The sequence below is a fragment of the Capricornis sumatraensis genome, chromosome 17 (assembly GCF_032405125.1).
Source record: "Capricornis sumatraensis isolate serow.1 chromosome 17, serow.2, whole genome shotgun sequence".
Taxonomy (NCBI): Eukaryota; Metazoa; Chordata; class Mammalia; order Artiodactyla; family Bovidae; genus Capricornis; species Capricornis sumatraensis.
Genome location: NC_091085.1, coordinates 14,921,581 through 14,940,942, shown reverse-complemented (window position 1 = coordinate 14,940,942; position 19,362 = coordinate 14,921,581). Strand labels below are relative to the sequence as shown.

The 19,362-nt window shown below is 51.5% G+C and overlaps 1 protein-coding gene across 4 annotated transcripts in view; it reads left to right on the top strand.

Moving 5' to 3' along the window:
• The window catches only part of DCLK2 (doublecortin like kinase 2), a 186,033-nt gene extending 166,972 nt beyond the window's left edge, over nucleotides 1–19,061 (top strand). For all 4 annotated transcript variants that reach the window (XM_068989717.1, XM_068989716.1, XM_068989715.1 and 1 more), the window contains 6 exons: nucleotides 4,885–5,018; nucleotides 5,420–5,497; nucleotides 11,689–11,785; nucleotides 12,625–12,705; nucleotides 13,920–14,036; nucleotides 18,876–19,061. In XM_068989717.1, the coding sequence (XP_068845818.1) occupies nucleotides 4,885–5,018; nucleotides 5,420–5,497; nucleotides 11,689–11,785; nucleotides 12,625–12,705; nucleotides 13,920–14,036; nucleotides 18,876–19,061 (693 nt within the window). The remainder of the gene's footprint in view (nucleotides 1–4,884; nucleotides 5,019–5,419; nucleotides 5,498–11,688; nucleotides 11,786–12,624; nucleotides 12,706–13,919; nucleotides 14,037–18,875) is intronic.
• Nucleotides 19,062–19,362: the final 301 nt, after the last annotated feature.

The following is a 19,362-nucleotide window of genomic DNA, read 5'->3' as shown; positions in this document are numbered from 1 at the left end:
CGAGCCCATCTTTGCATGAAATGTTCCCTTGGCGTCTCTAATATTCTTGAAGACATCTCTGCTCTTTCCTGTTCTCTAGGTAGTAGGCGCCCATAGAGCAGGTGTGTGTTCAGCCACCTTATCTCCTGGTGCTGAACGAGCGCACAGTGGGTGAGAAGTCCATGGCTGGTGACTGGCCATGATGGTCACTCAGCTCACCTGAAGCGGACACTCACAGCCAGGTCTTACACCCTGCGTCCTGCGTCCTGCGTGCAGCACACCAGTACTTACTGAGCAGAGTGTGCTTTGATGGGTGGGCTGTGGCACCATTCTTGGGCCCTCCTGATCCACAGTTCTGTTCCCCTTTCGATAGTGCCGTTTGATTATCTTTCAGCATCCACTTAAAAGCGTGTGACATTTGTTTTCTTACCGTCTTCTGCCTTGAGCGAATGTGTTTTCTTTCTGTTAGGAAAATAAATACCCCTGGTATGTAAAGCACGATGTGTCATGGGGCTTGGCGTTCTGACCTCTGAGGAGGAGTGGGGACGGTGGCGAAGCAGGCCCCTGGCCGTGAAGACCCGCTGTGCTGCTGCACCGGAGGCTGTGGGGTGTGGCAGTGTCCCCCCAACCCCTCCACCGCCGGCCGAATTTGGCCGTGGGATTCCCTAGCAGAGGTGACAGGGCTCCCCGGTGTTCCCGAGGACACCCTGCCCTCCACGCCCTTCCGTAGACCCGAGGGTGTCCTGTCCTGCTCAGCGATCCCACCCCTCCCCACAAGCCCACGTCTCCCCCTCCGCACTCACACTTCCTTACTGTGTGCGGAGGCTCAGGCCCACACCCCTCAGCCTTTGCTCTCGTTATCCGTCGGGGAAGAGACCGAGGCAGGGACTGATGGCTCCAGCCTGCTGTGTCTCGGATGGCGGCCGGGAGACCGGAGTCAGGGCCTCGTCTGCCTCCCCTGCCCCGGCCGGGTGTCCCCCCTGCCCCAGCCCCGCTCTGCTGCCCAAAGGGGAGGAGGAGGAGGAGGATGGTGAACCTGGATGAGGCCTGCATGAGGCTCCCGTGTGACATGCGAGGCCTCTTCACCGCGTGTCTCAGTAAGATACGTGTCTGCCACTGCCGACCCAAGGGGACCCCTGGCAGACCTAGGGACAGTCGGCATGCTGGTGCCAGCCCGGGATGAGAGAGTGCCACCGCGGCGCTAGAAGCCGGTCCACAGAGGGGCTGCCAGCCCCTCGCTGCTCCGAGAGAATCCCGTCTGTGAGCACCAGGGCATTCAGACATCTCATTTGCATCCCCTCGTCTGGCAGCTGTGTCGTAATTTAAACCCTGCCAGCAGAGATGTATGGGTCCCCGTGTCAGGGAGCACAGGGGTGGCCGTTAATGCTGTGAGTTACAGCCGGTGGTGCCCGGTCAGAGTTAACTGTGAAAGACCAGTGATAAATTCTGCCTTTCCAGGGGTTCTGGGGACAGGGGAGAGGAGAGGGCTGGTTTCTCATATTTGAGGTCCTTCTAAATCACGATGCTGACATTTTATTTAGAGAACTTGCGGCATGCAGTTTGTATGTGGGATCAGTTTTGCATTCTGAGAGCAGCTCGCGACAGGGCCTCTCAGCTGGTGGCGGAGCATCTGCGCACAGCAGAGCCAGCGTTCCCACGGGGGTGCTGGGTTACGTCCCACCCGGAGTCTGTACACCCGTAGCCTTTCAGACGCAGGGGAGTGCAGTGGATGGGAGTGGACTGGTTTGGAATCCCACTTGGCCACCCGCTCGAAACTTGATTTTGCTGGGCCTCGGTTTCCTCATCTATAAAGTGGAATAACAGCTGCCTTCCTAGTTGCCCAGCAGGGTGACTACAGAAGTGCGATGAGACGGTGTTTGGGAGACTGTGGGAATCTTCCAGGCCTGCGAGGATGGGCACTACTGAGGAGAACTGAACTCTGCCAGAATGAGGCCTTGGAGTCACCATGCGTTTATCACCTCTGCCTTAAGATTGGTCTCCTAAAGCAAAGCCTGAGGGTGCCAGCATCGGTCTCTTAGAGGAGCATCATGAATGTGTGTGTGTGTGTGTACCTGCAGATTTGTAGGTGTATGTATATATTTTTTTTCCTGCTTTAACGACAGTCTCCAGCTAAGACTTGAAATTTGCTTACATTCTTTTTCACATGTTTGCCTCTGTGTCTAGCACTGCGGAGTGATGAGTCAGGTAAAATATTATCAGTTCAGGCTTATCTGCCCTATTTGACACTGCCCTTTTGATGTTCAGAGTACCCGTTGCTCAAACATTATTCAGTGACTGTAGACTCTTCATTCCCTTTCTGTTTATGGTCCTGCATCTGACTCTGAATTCCTTGTAGGGGACATGAAAAATGGGACTTCTGGGACCTCTGAGTATCCAACAACAGCTCTTACATACCCTTAGGCATCCCTAAATTGAATGTCTAAAATAAACATGATTTTTTTTTAATGTACCTAATGAGTATATTGTAAAGTTGTAAAAACAAAATGACATTAACAAAACTTTTTTTTACTCTCATGATACATTTAGAATTATAATGTTCTTATCACTGCAATTGCTTAGGGAATTTCTAAAGTCTGGGTTGCAATAAATGCATCATAAATTTTAACTATAATTCAGGGTGTTCTCGTTAATGTTTACATTAAACGTAATGGATGGAAAGTCGTCCTAAGACTATGCATGACTAAGAACCTGGTTTCTGCTGCTTTAGGCTGAATCCTTAGTAGCTTTGAATATGCTTCTGCTGAGCTGTGGGCTGACGCAAAGTGATAAATGTCTGTGAGGGCCCCCAAATCCTCACTGTCAGTCCTGTGAAACTGGAAAGTCATGAAGATGCTTGCTGAGTGCGGTCTTTAGTACATCAGCGTGGAAGCAGTTATTAAAATGCTGAGGTGGAAACTATTCCTCTTCAACTGCCGAGAAGCATCACAAGCGAGAAGGGTATTTCAGTGTCCCCCGTAAAAATCCCCATTAAGACGGGGGTCATTGGCATTAGGAAGGCCTGAGGTTTTTGATATTTTTTTTTTATTGAGGAGTTTATAAATCACTCCCCATCATTAAGTATCAGACTAATGGATGGTGTCGTTAATGTGCTTATCTTGAAAAAACATCATTTGCTAAATTTTTCTCTTCTCTTAGTAAGTAGTGACTTAGATGAAAATCTGGTTCAGTTCATAGTGGGATACAAGGAAACACAAACAAATATGTTTAAAATGTAAAAGTAGAGGAAAGATATGACAGAAGTTCCTGTTAGGTTTTTGCAGTTATTTCGACATTCAGTGTTTTCAGAATGGACATCTAAGAGGCAAATAGCTTATTAAAACGCTTACGGTCAGCTCTCAGATTATGTTCTCATATACACTTGTTTGCTTCGAAAACCATCCATTTAAAATAACTTCCAGACTTTTATCCCATAAGGAAAGTCTGCTTACATATAAAATTAATTTTTCTGAATTATGGAATGAGCATGTGTTCATTGTAAACATTCTGGAAACTTCTGAAAAGTATAAAGAAAAGTACAGTAACCTGTAATGCTGCCACCTAGCGTAAACTTAACATTTTAGGGTATTACAGTAAATATGTATATATATATTCCTTTTTCTTTAATACACTGAATATTTCCCATAAGATTAATATTTACGTGAATTGTGCTTACTAGTGACTGTATAATATCACTGTAGGGATTTGCTATGATTTATTAAGTCATTAACCTGTTGGCAGCTTATGTTGCTTCTAGTTTTTAAAAACCAGAAGATGAATTCTGAGGTTGGCATTCTTGGATATAACCCTTGGATCCATCTCTGTTCCCTCACAGCAGGTTCTTAGAAGTAAATTTACTGATCACAGGTTATTAAGGATATTAAGAAATTTACATAGGACTGCCATACTTTCTAGAAAAGTTGCTTCGATGTCAGCAAACACATCACATCCTCACCAGCATTGTTAAACCTTTTCCAAGATGATGATCCACCTGATCTAATCAGCCATTCCTTCCAGGAAAGAAGGAACATTTACCCAGTCCTGATCTGACCTTCATCTCATTTCACCCTCACACCAGCCCTGTGAGCCAGGGACCAGCTGTTATCCCATTTCACAGATGATGAAACATGCCCAGGGTGGGGGAGGGGCTTTCAGGGGTCAGGTCACCAGACAAATTGGTGGAGTGTTTCTTCCTGCAGGCTTGGGCTGTCTCATCCCAAAGGTCATTTTCTTTCTAGATTTCCAAAGTTCTCCCCTAGGTAGTATCACTGTTTATGTTCATCGTTGTCTAGAGAGCAAGTCCTAATTGTATCTTGTAAACTAAACATGTGAGTTGGAGAGCACCTAGTACTTTAGTGGACAACCTCTAATGAACACCATTTCTGAGGCTCTCAAGTGCCAACCCCACCCCCACCCCCACCCCCAACATGCACACTGCAGAGTTCAGCGTCCTGCCTCTCAAGTGAACCAGGTAAGCCGCCCACCTCCCCTCAGCATGCACGCGTGTTCATTCTACTCCTAGGTAAGGGACTTTTTGCAAATGTAGGAAATATTTTTTCATATTTCACACAGTCAAAATCACACGCAACATCTCTAAAAAGAAAAATCAGCTTTAAAAAGCAAGAGAGGGACTTCCCTGATGGTCCAGTGGTTGAGACTCTGGGCTTCTAATGCAGAGGCTGTAGGTTCGATCCCTGGTCGGGGAACTAAGATGCCACATGGCCAAAAAATCAAAACACAAAACTAAAAAGCAGCAGAGATAAACCATGGCCTTCATATCAGAAGAAGAGGTGTCTTACGATTTGTTGGTAAATGTGTCTGTGTCATTTCTGCCCAATTCCAAAGGCTCCCCCTCTTGCGATCCCTGAGGGAAAAACACTTCTGAGCATTCGCTGGTTTCTGTTCCAGGTGTGTGAATATCCTGATGGGACCAAGTCTCTGAAACTGGGAGACTTCGGGCTGGCCACTGTGGTGGAAGGCCCACTATACACCGTCTGCGGCACCCCAACTTACGTGGCCCCCGAAATCATTGCTGAAACCGGGTATGCCTCCTGGGGGGTTGGATTAGTGCTTGAACTCTGGGAACAGGCATATATGCCACGACTGCTGCTGTGGATTCACATGCCTCCCTGGAACATGGGGGGCGGGAGAGGCTGATCCCTGCACCGTGACTTTGATACCAGGAGCTCCAGCTTGTGCTTGTACTTCCAAGAGCCCTGGGCCTGGACCTCTGTCCCAAGGCCAGTCTTGGAATCCAGATAATGGCAAGCTTGGGAGAAGAGCAGACACCTTGTCCAAAGGGTAGTTCATTCATCTGCATGAAACGAGGGGTCTGGTACTGAAAGGCCTTTTCCCCTAACAAGCCAAGGCATGTGCCGCAGTCCTGTGGCAGGTTGGTGGGAGTAGCGTCCTGTCTCTCCTCCCGCCCGCTCTGTTTCCCCAGCTATGGCCTGAAGGTGGACGTCTGGGCGGCTGGCGTGATCACGTACATACTGCTCTGTGGCTTCCCTCCCTTCCGAAGGTCAGTGGCTCTTCTAGTGACCATCTTTGAACTGTAAACTCTCTCCCTTTGATCAGGAAGCAGACATTCTACTCCTGGCAATCAGGACCGGAAACAGGTCAATAAAAATGTCAGTAAAAAAATTGTATAAACATACTGCTCACTTTTTAATCTTAATTTATAACCTATTAATATACATTCCGCGTCCGCACTTTTGAGGTGGCCCAGCCCTCTGCTCTGTGCCTGGTCCCCTGGGTTTCCCACGGCCACTCCTCCGTAAATCTCACCCCGCAGTCCAGTGTCTGTGATTTCCATTCCGTCTTTTTCAAGAGGAGTGAGGTTTAAAGATGCTCGCCAAGCAATCTGATCCTCCCAGGTAAGACTTGCTCTAGTTCTTAAGGGTTGTCTCTTCTACCTAATCTGACAGCTGTTTTTTAACAACTCACTTTGCAGAGCATGTGACCTGGTTCTTGTAGACACAGGGAACTGGTTCTTTTTCAATTAATTTTATCCATTTATATACTATTTGGTTAAGGAGCATTGCAAATAGTTTTGGCATTAACAGGCCTGGGAAGGGCAGATTGACCCTTCGTGACCATACACTCACCTGCTGGGAGGACAGATGGCCGCACACGGGGTCCGGGTGTGTGGTGGGGACCCCCCCAAGCGGTGTATGAACAGGAGCCATGTGGGGCTTCACCACAGTGTCTCTCTTAACCAGTGCTGTCTCCCTCCGAAGCACACGAACACTTGGAAGCAGATGTTAATCTGATAATGCACGTCTGATGACTTTCCTCTGACTTTTCTTGAATGCTGTTTTCCTTTTAATCTTCTCTTATGGTCATTTTACAGCTGTTTGTAGAGTAGCTATACAGTGGGCCAGGCATCGATCTAAGTTCTGGGAATTGAGTGGGAAACAAAACTTATTCTGTAAGGCCATAGTGTTTATAGAGTGTAGTCAGTCAGTAAGTGAAAAAATAGATCTATTTCTTCCCTCTCTCCTCCCACATTTTATTATAAAAGCTTTTTATTGTAGAAGCTTTATTATAAAAGCTTTTTACTATATGAAGCTTTTTATTATAGAAGCTTTATTATAAAAGCTTTTTACTATATGAAGCTTTTTATTATAGAAGCTTTATTATAAAAGCTTTTATTGAAGCTTTTTATTATAAAAGCTTTCCAACATACAGAAAAGTACAAAGATATGACATTTATCTTTTTAAAAAATGATCTATTTTTAAAATATATTGTTTAACACTGGGTCTTGGTTGTGGCATGTGGGGTCTAGTTCCCTGATCAGAGGTTCAACCTGGGCCCCCTGTATGAGGGGCATGGAGTCTTGGCCACTGGACTACCAAGGAAGCCCCTAATGATCAGTTTTTAGTTGAGTTGAATAGTTGGTTTTGTTTTTGTTTTTGTTTTGCTTACATTAAATATACGAATAACACAGATGTGAGTCTCTACTTTTGAGAGGCTTATTGGTTTGAAAACACAGCATGAGAATATTGATCAAGCAGAATAACTGAGCATGAGGTCATGCCAAGTTGAGGGCAGGCTCAGCTGAGCACTGGACGTCACAAAAGGTTTAATGAGATACGACATTGGAGTGGGACCTCATCCTCGTGGCGTGGCTTGGGTTTCTTTCGGTGGAAGGCTCTTTCCGTCTGGCCATCCATCAACGTCTTGGTTTCCCACTGAGGTCATTGCCAAGGTGGCTTATTCAGACTGTAGGATGTGACATCTGTTAGTTTTTACTGAAGGATAGATTTGTTCTAAAAGTAGGGGTATGAATCATTCTGGGGATCGACTGAGCCATTCTCTTGCCCTGGGCTGGCTTAGCAGGAGCCTGAGGTCAGTGTGGCTCACTCACATGCCTGGTAGCGGCTCGGTGTCAGCTGGGACCGCAGGTCTGACTTAGCCACGTGCCCGCCAGCATCAGAGAGCTAGCGTGGGCTTCACGTGGTGGTGGTGCCAGCTTCCTCAAAGCAGCAAGAGGGAGCAAGTTCCCTGCCCGAGTACCGTCCAGATCTCTGCTTGCTTCACATTTCTTGATTAATGTCCCATTGATCAAATGAAATCAAATAGCTAAGCCTGGGGTAAATGTAGGAGAAGTTTGTGTTCATAGAAGGAGGGAAGTAATTTGGGGCTATTTTTACAGTCACATGGTGCCCTGTGGTTTCAACTGGTTTCAGTGATGACTTGCTTTGGGAACCAGTCAAGTGCAGAGGATAGTGCAGTTTGATAGCAGGTGACCCAAGGGCCCGGGGCTTCCCTGGTGACTCGGTAAAGAACTTGCCTGCCAATGCAGGAGATGCAGGTTCTATCCCTGGGTCAGGATTAGCCACTGGGGAAGGAAATGGCAACCCACTCCAGTATTCTTGCCTGGAGAATCCCATGGACAGGAGCCTGCCGGGCTGCAGTCCATAGCATCGCAGAGTCAGACACGCCTGGGCGACCAACCACCACCGACACATCCAAGGGCCATTTACAGCAGTTTCCCTCCTTGGTTAGCCCAAGCTGAGAGCAGCTGGAAAAAGGTACGGAGGAGCAGTTGTGGAGGAATGTGTGCTCACACCTCCCTCTAGTGTTTCCACTTGCCAGTGCAGCCTAGAAGTTTTTTTCTCTTTGACTTCCTTGTTACCGTTTAACAAAAGAGAGACTTGAATTAACAATACGTATCTATTGTTACTTGTTACCTTGGTCTCTCTGTGGAATCTTCAGATCAGTCTGGCTAATCAAAAGCAGTAGAAGTACATTCTGAAAGCTGCTGCCTTAGAGGTTATATTCAGAAGCTGGTCCTATAACTCTAGATAGCTTACCTTTGAAAATGTTTCCCTCTCTCATATCATGTTGTGATGAAAGAGAATTTATTATGTTACATGTTAGTTGTGGACGCATCTTCATAGCATAGAGAGACGTTCTGGATAGATTTTATAACCTACTATAATATAAAATATTTACATTTTTTATATATCATATATATCAAACTATGGAAATGGTCCTTTAAATAATGATAAATGACTATGGTTTAAGATTAAGCAAATCTGCATAAATTTGCTTCTAAAATAAAAGTCTTTCCACAGATAGCTCAAAATATTTTCATTGTTTTCTAAAAAAGATTAATTGAACCCAAAGCTTTTTAATTAAAATTGCTCCTTGGAATTGACAGTTTGAGCTTCTTTACCTCTAGTATTTCCCATTCTTTTTTCAGGATTTTCAGGCATTAGTCTTAGGCTGACATGTAACATTTCATTGTTACTGAGAAGAATGTTGCTTTTCCAGGGTTTAGGTATTGCTTAAGGAAGCCTGTTCTTAGGGCCACTGATACCAAATAATACTTGCCTGACGATCCTGAGATATTTTATGTTTCTCTTAAACACACACCCCTACCCCCTATAAGTGAAATGTTTTGCACATCATTTGTGAAATAGCTTACAACATTTTTCACCTTTAACACCTCTGCACTGGAAAGAGTGTGTACACAGAGTCTTTTGCTGTTTTCAGAGTTTTTCTTACTGGCACTTCCAGACTTACAGCACTATACTGTTTGAGAATTAAAAAGTGGCTCAGATGGTAAAGCTTCTGCCTGCAATGCAGGAGACCCGGGTTCAGTCTCTGGGTCAGGAAGATCCCCTGGAGAAGGAAATGGCAACCCACTCCAGTACTCTTGCCTGGAAAATCCCATGGATGGAGGAACCTGGTAGGCTACAGTCCATGGGGTTGCAAAGAGTCGGACACGACTGAGTGACTTCACTCACTGAAGCATCTCAGCCAGACTGGAGTGTATACATGTGTTAACCCACCCAGGGGAGGTTTAATCAGAGGGACTTTTATTCTGTGATGACTGAGAAGGGTGCCTTCTCCGCAGGTCTGCTCTGGTGAGGACCGCCGGAACACCAGGGCTCTCGCAGTTCACAGCACGGGTCCTCAGGGTGCCCCTCTAATTGCCCAAATCCTGGGGTTGTGCTGTTGACTCAGGCTATTTGGCCAAGAGCCTAAATCCTGCAGACACACACCCAATGTTTTAGCTGTTTGTTAACAAAATAAAGACCGTGTGTATCAACAGAAGCTATTTGAGATTCCAGAAGAAGACCACGAGGGAAATGCATGCCACCATAGAGAGGAATGGCTAAAAAGAACGGTTCTGGAAATGGGTGACTTGATATATCTTCTTCTAACATTGTCTCCTGGGGTCCTCTGGTTTTCTGAAAGTTTCTATAAAATCCCGTTGTGTTTTTAGGCACATTCTTCATTCATTTTTAAGGAGAGATGAGCTGAATTAAGTCAGTAGAGAGGTGACAGTGAAAAGGAAGGAACATCAAACACCTGGAAACGAGCAGCCTGTGCTCACTCAAAGAGCATCAGTTTCTCGGGGAGCAGGGCTTGCAGCCACCACTCTGAGTGCTGCCTGACGTCACGAAGCAGCAGTGTCGATTCCGCTCAGCTTGGTTTGATGTGATGAACGTTCACAGAGCTCACAGACTCTGCCCTTCTTCCTAGAACAGGAGTGAGGCAGCCACCTCATCACACAGCCCCAGAGGCTGTCTCTGGACACTTCCCTGAGTCACCTGTTTCTGGGGATGCCACGCTCACCATTGCAGAGCCTGGAGGGCTGGTAGTGTGGCCAGGCTCCTGTGCAGGAGGCTGGGCAGGGTCCCACGTGAGCACACTGAGCAGCATGTGGGCAGGGTCCCACGTGAGCACCCTGAGCAGCGCGTGGGGCTGAAACGTTGCATCCTTGCCAAGTGATCAGGGCTTCCCTAGTAGCTCAGTTGGTATAGAACCGCCTGCAATGCAGGAGACCCCGGTTCAATTCCTGAGTTGGGAAGATCTGCTGGAGAAGGGAAAGGCTGCCCACTCCAGTACTCGGCTTCCCTGGTAGCTCAGATGGTAAAGCGTCTTCCTGCAATGCGAGAGACCTGGATTCAATCCCTGGGTCTGGAAGATCCGCTGGAGAAGGAACTAGCAACTCACTCCACTATTCTTGCCTGGAAAATCCCATGGATGGAGGAGCCTGGCAGGCTGCGGTCAATGGGGTTGTAAAGAGTCGGACACGACTGAGTGACTAACACTTACATTTATTTGCCGAGTGAGACTGAACTTCTGCTCCTGGATTTTGACCTTGACTCCAGCAGCCCATCCTGAGTTTTCTTCTAGGCTTTGCAGTGGCCTAGAGAGCCAGTGACTTGCTTCCCACTCTGGCCATTGATGTGTCCACCAAGGGAAGGGGCCACGTGGCTGTGGAGATGCACTTTCTGGGAGGTAGGGGATGTCCAGTTTCCTGAACTTTTCCCAGCAGTATTTCCGCATTTCCCTGGCACTGTCCATCAAAAATGAAGTCATCTGTTACTCTTTAGACAACCTGTGTGCAGGTGCACCTCTGAGAGAGGCAGGCAGGGAGGGGTGCCCACCTAGGGGGCTGCACCCCTGCAGTTCTAGTGGGTGTCCTCAGATGATGGGCTTTTTCTCTCAAACTGAGCCTCAGTGAAAGGTTTCAAAGGGGAGCATGTTCCGCTGTGAATGTTTACCCAGACTCTGAACTCCTTATACCTGTCGCACGTGCTGGCTGCTTCGCTGGTCTTTAGCTGTTTTGTTGGGAAGGTAGAAGGGGGAAGGACAAGGAGATCTGACTCGGGTTTGCTGCTCCCCCGACTTGTTATTATACCACGAAGGACTGGGGGCAGATGCCGAGCTGCTTGTTTTTTTGAAATGAGGACTTACATTTTTTGTGGATTCCATTTTTTCTTGAGTCTTTATTTTTTGTGGAAAACTACACGTGACATAAAATCTATCCCTTGAACCATTTGTAAGTGTGCAGTTTCAAGTGTTAAGTGGTATTAAATACATTTAAACCGTTGGTAAGTGTCACCACCACCCATCTCCAGAACATCTTTGTCTTCCCACGCTGAAACCTGGTACCCACCATACAGCGTTCTTGCATCTCTGCTCCTCTCTCTCTCTGCCCTGCTCCTCCTTTCTCCACCACCCACCCTCCTCCCCTTTCTCGCTGATTCCCAGGCCCCTGGAAATGTTCCTTGGTTCATCACCTAGAAGGCAGAGTGTGTCATCCCAAGCGCGGTTGAGATGCACAGCCAAGCTGTGAAATGCCCACACCAGAGACACTGGACTCCCCTGTCCCCCGTCCCCGTGAGCTTTTTATCACAAAGCCGAACGGTGACGCTGACCCTTCTGTTTCTCTGTCACTGACTCAGTGAGAACAACCTCCAGGAAGATCTCTTCGACCAGATCTTGGCCGGGAAGCTGGAGTTCCCAGCCCCCTACTGGGACAACATCACAGACTCGGCCAAGGTACCCATCCCGGCCTGGCTCTGGGAGGCTGTCGTGTTGAGGGGCCCCCTCCTGTCCCAGGGGGGCTGTCGTCATGTCGAGGGGAGCTGTCGTGTCGAGGGGCCCCCGCCTGTTCCTGGGAGGCTGTCGTGTCGAGGGGCCCCCTCCTGTCCCAGGGGGGCTGTCATCATGTCGAGGGGGGCTGTCGTGTCAAGGGGCCCCAGCCTGTCCCGGGGGGCGGAGGCTTGTCGAGGGGCCCCCGCCTGTCCTGGGGGGTGGTGCCGTGTTGAGGGGCCCTCGCCTGCCGCGGGGGCCTGTCGCCGCTCTTGTTGTTGAGCTCCAGGTCTGTCTGCACGTGTGGCTCACCCTGCAGCGTGGTGCCTTAAATACTTCGGCGGATTCTGAAAGCTGGCCTGGCTGTCTTCCCAGTGTGCCGAGGCCTCCCCCTTAGGGCTTATAGACACTTCTCTAAGGCCTCCCTGTGTGTCCCTTCATTTGTTCGAGAGCTGTGTCATAGCCCCCTCGGCCTGCAGGCGTGGCCCCGTGCGGCCGGTGGCGTTGCCAGAAGGGGCAGCTCCGCAGCACCGGGCTGTGGATGACGCCGGTGCCCAGAGCCCATAGGAGGGGACGCCATGGTTTGTGTGGACTCGGGCGAGACCTCTTGTCTCGGTGCTGCTGACGCGGCGGCCGTGCCTGCCTCGGAGGCCTGGGGAGGTGGCCGTGTGATCGCTTCTGCGTCCAAATACCGAGCAGCGGTGCTGGCTATCCCCTGAGGTACTCAGTGCAAACTCACGGTTCCTGTGTCTGTTGTTGGTCGCCCCACTTTTGCCCCCTTTGTCCTCTCCTCTCTTTCTTCCCAGGAATTAATCAGTCAGATGCTTCAGGTCAATGTTGAAGCGCGGTGCACAGCAGGACAGATCCTGAGTCACCCCTGGGTGTCCGTAAGTACCCATGTCCGCAGGGAACCGACGTCTCTGTGTCCTGTGGGCCGCAGCGGGCCTCCTCGCCTGGGCTGTGGCGCAGACCGAGTTTTGGGTCCACGTCCTGTGGCGGATTGAGCGTCCTTTTCCGTAATGAGCAAGCGGCATGCAGCCTACTCTCTGGCAGGACACAGCTGGCGCCAGGCTCCCTCTGTGAGCGGCCGGGCTCATCACGGTCTCTGCAGGCTGCGGCGTCCTCACCTGTGAGGTGCGGGGATTGGCCAGGATGCTCTCTGAGGACCTTTCTGTCATCCTGGGGTTTGAGAGTCTTCAGAGCTTGCCCATAGAGGAGCCTGTGTCAGAGCCTGATCTGTGCCTTCCTGGCACATGGTCACGGGAGCGCTCCTGCTCCCGGTGGGGCGGGCAGGAGCCGGGCAGAGGATATGTGGGGTTTGGGGAGTCCTCTGAGTGTGGGCAGTGCCTCGGGGCCCGGGTGAAACAGTCCACACCAGGGGAGTCTGGGTCCCCCTCTGTCCTGGGAGCCTGGGGGCAGTGGCATTAACGCAGGGGCTCTTGCTGACTTCGGGGGCGCCCTGTGTACCTCGGCCACCCAGACTCTGTCCCCCACATTCTGACAACTCCATTCAGACTCTCTGGGTCCTGTTATGTGACTTGGTTCTTGGACCAAGTAGCTGAGATGCCACATTTTTTTATTGAGTGATAAAGACTAGACACTACCTACATTCTTGACTAAAATGATAATTTTGACATTTCCATGGGCAGGATCTGTACTAAATTAGGTGGCATTTGTGCTGTGGAGGACAGTCTCTGGGCCCTGCAGAAGGTCCTTCTGCCCTCTCCTCAGTGCACTCCACACCTCAGGAGGGAGGTGCATGGCAGAGGGTCTTTGCAGGGGGTAGGGGACCACCCCATCCCACTCCAGACCTCAGGAGGGAGGTGCATGGCAGACAGTCCTTCCGGGGGGTAGGGGACCACCCCATCCCACTCCAGACCTCAGGAGGGAGGTGCATGGCAGACAGTCCTTCCGGGGGGTAGGGGACCGCCCAATAGCAGTCGTTATTTTCAGTTACTTGACTTACATGATTCCCCTGATCTCACGGCTCAGATGGCCCATTAGGAGGAGATGGTGGGAGTGATGGATGGTGTGTGACTGCTGAGGAAGAGACAGCGTGGACCCGAGACTCAAAATACGTGTCTTTGATTCTTTTCTATAGGATGACGCCTCCCAGGAGAATAATATGCAAGCTGAAGTAACAGGTAAACTCAAACAGCACTTTAATAACGCGCTCCCCAAGCAGAACAGCACGACCACCGGGGTCTCCGTTATCATGGTAAGTGGAGCGTGTGGTCCGCCCTTGGGCGCTGCAGGTCCGGCCTGACTGCTTGGCTGACAGTGAACCTTGCCGGGTCAGCGGCCCAGGTGCCCCTTTGTGTGGCCCTGGTGCCTTCCGGGCTCCTCCCTCCATGGCAAGGATGGCCTGGCAAGTGAAGGGCAGCGTGTGGCCGGCTCCCAGTCCACGGGTCCTGGGATCAGAGGGTGTGCAGGTTCCAGCCAGGCCAGACTGCAGGGCCCTGGGCCCAGGTCCCCTCCTCTTCTCCTGGGCTCCGTGGACCCTGGGCTGTGGCGTCTGTCCCAGCTCTGCTTCCCCCACTAGAGAGGGCTCCCCAGCCAGGCGGGACTTGCCGCCAAAGGCAACGACTCCCTGATTACTCAGGGCTTCACAAATAGATTATTTGAGCCGTGAATAATTCTTTGGGACTGGGGATAAGAAACAGCTAGAGTTAAGCAAATTTCACTTTTAAAAAATCAGTATTTTGTGATTTTTAAAAGTTCAGAAGAATGAAAAAAAATTGGGTTTTTCAGGTTTGGTAAAATTTTATGAGAAGTTAGTAACACAGATCCCCATATTTGGTCAGATCTTCCCTCTAAAGTGTTTTTGAGGCAGCTTACCTAAATCCCTAAACACAGCAAATGGAAAATGGCATTAAAGTACGTGAAGTAACATGAAAGTAGGCCAGGGAGCGGGAGAAGATGGCAGAAAAGATGAGAGTGAGTCAGAAGTGTGGCCAGCAGCCCTCCCACCAGCTGTCCAGACCCTGTCCTCGCTCCCGTGGGCCGTGAAGCTGGCTGCTGCCCCCACCCCGACCCCTGCTCATAGGATCGGGAGCAGCAAGGGCTGCCTTCCCGGGGAGAGGCAGGCTTTCTCTGGAGGTGGGGACTCAGAGCCGGACAGCGGGTGACGGGCCATCCCCCTGCTCCATCACTCTGGCCTCAGGCGGACCCTCCCACTCTGGAAAGGCTGGTTTCCTCCCTGCCTGGGAGGAAACAGTCACCTATTCTCGCAGCTCCGATCCTTCCCTTGGAGGCCTGGGTGCAGGTGGGAGCCGGGGGGCAGCCCGCTGCTCTGTCCCGGGATGGGGGGCCCGCTCCCCATCCTGGGGACCCCTTTCCTCCTCCCCTGCCAGGCTGCAGGCCCCCCGGCGGCTCTGGGCCAGACGAGAGGGAAGGCCTCTTGAGCTGTGGTTTTCCGGGATCTCAGTAGTGTCCTGCCAAAAGCCTGAGGCAGTCGGAGCTGTCACAGAGCGGCAGCTGAGACCCCGCGAGGAGAGCCGCCCTGCCTGAGCCGCGGCAGGAGAGCCTTCTCAGTGAGTCACCGCTGCCTGGGCTCGGGTCACAGCCCTGCCGCCAGCCATGCCATTAGGCAGCTCCAGAGGAAATCTAGAAAAACATGAAGCATCAAAAATTGCCACACTCACCATGTAATGAAAAACCTTGAGAGTTAGCACACTTTAATAACTACACGTGAATTAAGCTTCCTAGTCTCCTCGAGGAAGAAGCTTTATAGGATTTGCCCAGAGCTCACGAGAGCTGCCCCCTCATCCCCTGGGTCACCTGTTGACTCATGGCCCAGACACGGGGCCTGAGGCCCACCAAGGTTCTGGAACGATCGGCCCTTTTGCCTTTCAGCCCTTTTGCCTTTCGGCCCAGTATAGGCCCTGTTCTGGATGAGGATAATCCAGGCCCTCTCAGAACCTACATCTTGGGGTTTACAAGACGTTTATGGCTTTTTTTTTTTTTTTATGGTTTATGGCTTTTTTCCATTTGCTGATGAAGTTCAAGCATTGTGTCAAACTCCTGACCTTTAACAGGATGTTTGCATGAATGAACACTGCTTTATTTTTTGTGAGTCTAGCAGTGATTGTGAGCATTGTGTGTTCACCTGTGTATTGTCTTGTTGGGCATGTTGGCAGGGCTCCATCTCACCCCCCGTTCCCCACCTAACTCTGCAGCTCCTTAGTTCTGGGGAGGTGCTGGCTGACCCATGAGGTCCAAAACCCATGGGGGAGCCAGGAACACTTGTGGAGGGACCATTTCTCCACGGCCAGAAAGCCAGCCTTGGAATCTGGCTTGTCCCACGCAGCCCTCCACGGGGAGGGCATCCATCCTCACCCGACAGAGGCCTGGCCGGGGCATGGTTGTGTCCGGGCAGCTTGCAAAGCTTCCAAGTCATCAGTCATCACGCCCTGCCGCCCCCGACCACCACTAGCTTCAGCATTACTGTGTGTGTGTCCTGCCCTTGGGGACAGTTTCAAATGTTTTCTTAAGACTCCTGATTCACACACAGCTCTTCCTGGTATGCACATGTTCTCCTGTCTGGGGCATGTAAGGCTCGGGCGGTTTCCTGCTGATACAAACGGCACTGGGGACAGTGTATCCGTGTTCTGAGGCGGGACCCTCTGGTTGGGTTTGGTTCCCTTAGAACCCGCAGAGTTGGAGCCTGGGGCTCCGGTGGGGAAATGGTAGGCCAGGAATGGTAGATAACGGCGAGCAAATAAAGTTGATGCTGTTGCCTGCCTTTTGTTTGACAGTTTGACTTGACAGTTTGAGAGACACTTCAGAGTTTCACTGTGTACCCCGCTGAGACTCTGGGGACCCCGGAGCAGCGTTCTGGTATTCACGTGCTGTGCTTCCTCAGAGCGGCCTCTAATTCTCAGCCCCTCTTATCTGCATGCTTCTCTCAGACTTTGACAGCAGCGTCCAGCTCTCAGCTTCTCATGGGTGCAGGCTTCCTGTACCTACTGACACCCATTTTGGCCAAACACACCCGTGAAAACTTTACTTAGAATTCTTCAGCTTGCCACATCACCTTGCTTCCCAGACCAAAAGCTGGTGAGGGCATGGGAGGAGGACCCCAGTCATTCTCCTGCTAAAGGTTATCTTTCACTGAGGTCCAAATGTGTATCTTTTAGTGGATGACAGCGTTAAGATGGGAGCCTTTGTGAAGGCTTTGGTTCTTTCTGCAAGTACATTTGCAAGGAGGCACTAACTATCCTCAGTAAGACAGTGTGCAGTCGGCTAGGCTTTGGAATGGGAGAATGCAAGAGGATAGGGTTTTGGTTTAAGGTGGGCCTGTGGTTTCAGATTGCACTTGCACTGACTCTGACTTGTCCTGAGAGGCTTAAGGAAAGGCCCTCGCCCAGAAGAGGCCATCTCGTAGTGGAAAAGGGAATTAGTGATAAGAAACCCCTCGTGGCTGCATTTTGTAGCCTCGTAGCTGACTTGAGAAAGGATGGATTCGAAAGGAGTGCTTCCTCACGCAGGGGACTGTGCTCCTTTCAGGGGGACGCTGGGAAGGACCGGGGCTTAATTTAAGTTAGACAAAACTGTTTCGACTGTGCTGCTTCTGCTGAAAGTAAGTCCAGCTTCTGTCCCCGCTTCTCTCCCCGCTCCGTGCGCCTCTCCCGCCGCCTGCATTGCCTCCCTCTGGCTAGGCCCGAGGCGACGGTATGTACTAACTGCACCGCTCTGCTTCCTCCCGCTGCCGCGCTCGTGTTCTCGTCGGGAAGAGAAGAGGAGAAGTAACTGCGGGGACGCTGATGTCTTTGGCCCAGGGGAGGCTTTTGGGTGGAAAACAGCGGAAGAAGCCTCTCTGCACGTTCCGTGTTTTCCCTGAGGGGGTGGCCTGGCCTCTGCTCACACTGGGTGCTCCGAAGCTTGTTAAGGTGCAGGGCTGAGTTTCTGATTTGGCTTTTCCCCAGTTACCTCTTCTCCAGGAAGCGGAAAGTGCCCTTGGCAGTCACTGAGTGTTCAGGAAGGGCCTGTGGAGAACACCTGTCTTCCAGTCTGCCCCAAGGGCCCTGCAGGCAGCCCCGATTGTTCATATTTTCTCCAGGCACTTTTTTCCCCTCCTGGAGTCCTGGAAGAATCAATGGTTCCTTTCCCGTCAAGGTGGTTAGATGACAAGAAAAGGACTTCTGGTCTACATGCCTTTCAGCTAAAGGTGCTGAGACCCGACAGAGCCCCGCGTTTGGAAAACCTGATGAGAGGGCGCCTGGCCTGGCTTCCCTGGCCGAGCAGCGGTCCTCATACCAGTCAGAGGAGGAGGCAGGCAGGCCAGTTCCCAGCTCCAGGCTAGGGTCAGAGAGCAAGGGACACCTGTGCCCCTGGGGCAGGGGAAAGTCAGAGTGGTAGTCGCTCAGTCATTTCCTACTCTTCGTGATCCCATGGACTGTCGCCCACTAGGCTTCTCAGTCCGTGGAATTCTCCAGGCAATAACACTGGAGTGGGTTGCAATGCCCTTCTCCTGGGGATCTTCCCTACCCAGGGATTGAACCCTGGTCTGCATTAGAGGCAGATTTTTTTTTTTAACCATCTGAGCCACCAGGGGGAGCAGGTCACAACCCTTGAGGGTGTGAAGACACCCCACAGGAAGAGAAGACCAGGGAGGCTGGCTGGAGGCTGGAAAGATGGGCGATGTTGTTACACCCTGCATTCGCAGGCTTTCCATAGATTTCCGGCCGCCAGTGCGGCGGTGGCTTCGGGGCGGGGTGAGGGTTAGGTATTATGGACGATGTGACTTAACCTTTCCAATCTCCTGCTGAGGAACCTTCTTTAGAGAAGTTAGCAGTCAGGTGCCTTGCATTCCCGTGCAGTTTGCTCTTGTCCAGGACGCCTCTGGGCTCAGATCCCAAAGGCTCCGGCCGGGCTGTAGGAGCAGAGGCCGCGGTGAGGGATGGCGGGACTGCTGGGCCGACCGGGGGGCGCCGCTGGGCCGCGGGCGTTACTTCTCCTCTCCCGTCCCGCCCTGCATGCTCGGCGCGCCCGCTCGCTCGCGTTGCCCGGCGCGGGCGGCGCGCTCACGTGTCTTCGTCTCCCGCTCTCTCCCCAGAACACGGCTCTAGATAAGGAGGGCCAGATCTTCGGCAGCAAGCTTGGCGCCGACGGCGGCCGGCCAGGCCTGGAGCCCGCCGCCCCCGCGCCCGCCGCGCCCCCGGAGCCGCCCCCGCACCCCGGCCCTCCCGCCCCCGCCCCGGGCAGCGAGCGGGCGGGGACGTGGCGCCGCCACCGCGACTGACCCGCTGCCGCGCGCGGCTCCGCACGCTGCCCGGCCGGGCGCCTCCCGGGCCTGGAGGGGCCCGTAAGCGTCGGCTTCGGGGACGGTCCTCGGAGCGGCGGCTTTCAACGTTCCGCCTTTTCAGTTCAGTGGACGTTGGACGGCATCGCCAGGAGACTGCAACTTCGATCCGGCATCCAGCGCATTTTTATAGAAACGCTTCGGATGAACCAAGGTCTCTATTTAAGTAAACTCAGAGGGCTCCTTTTTTCCCTCTCTTTAAAACAGCTTGGAACTGTATCTGACCCTTCGTGGGCACCCT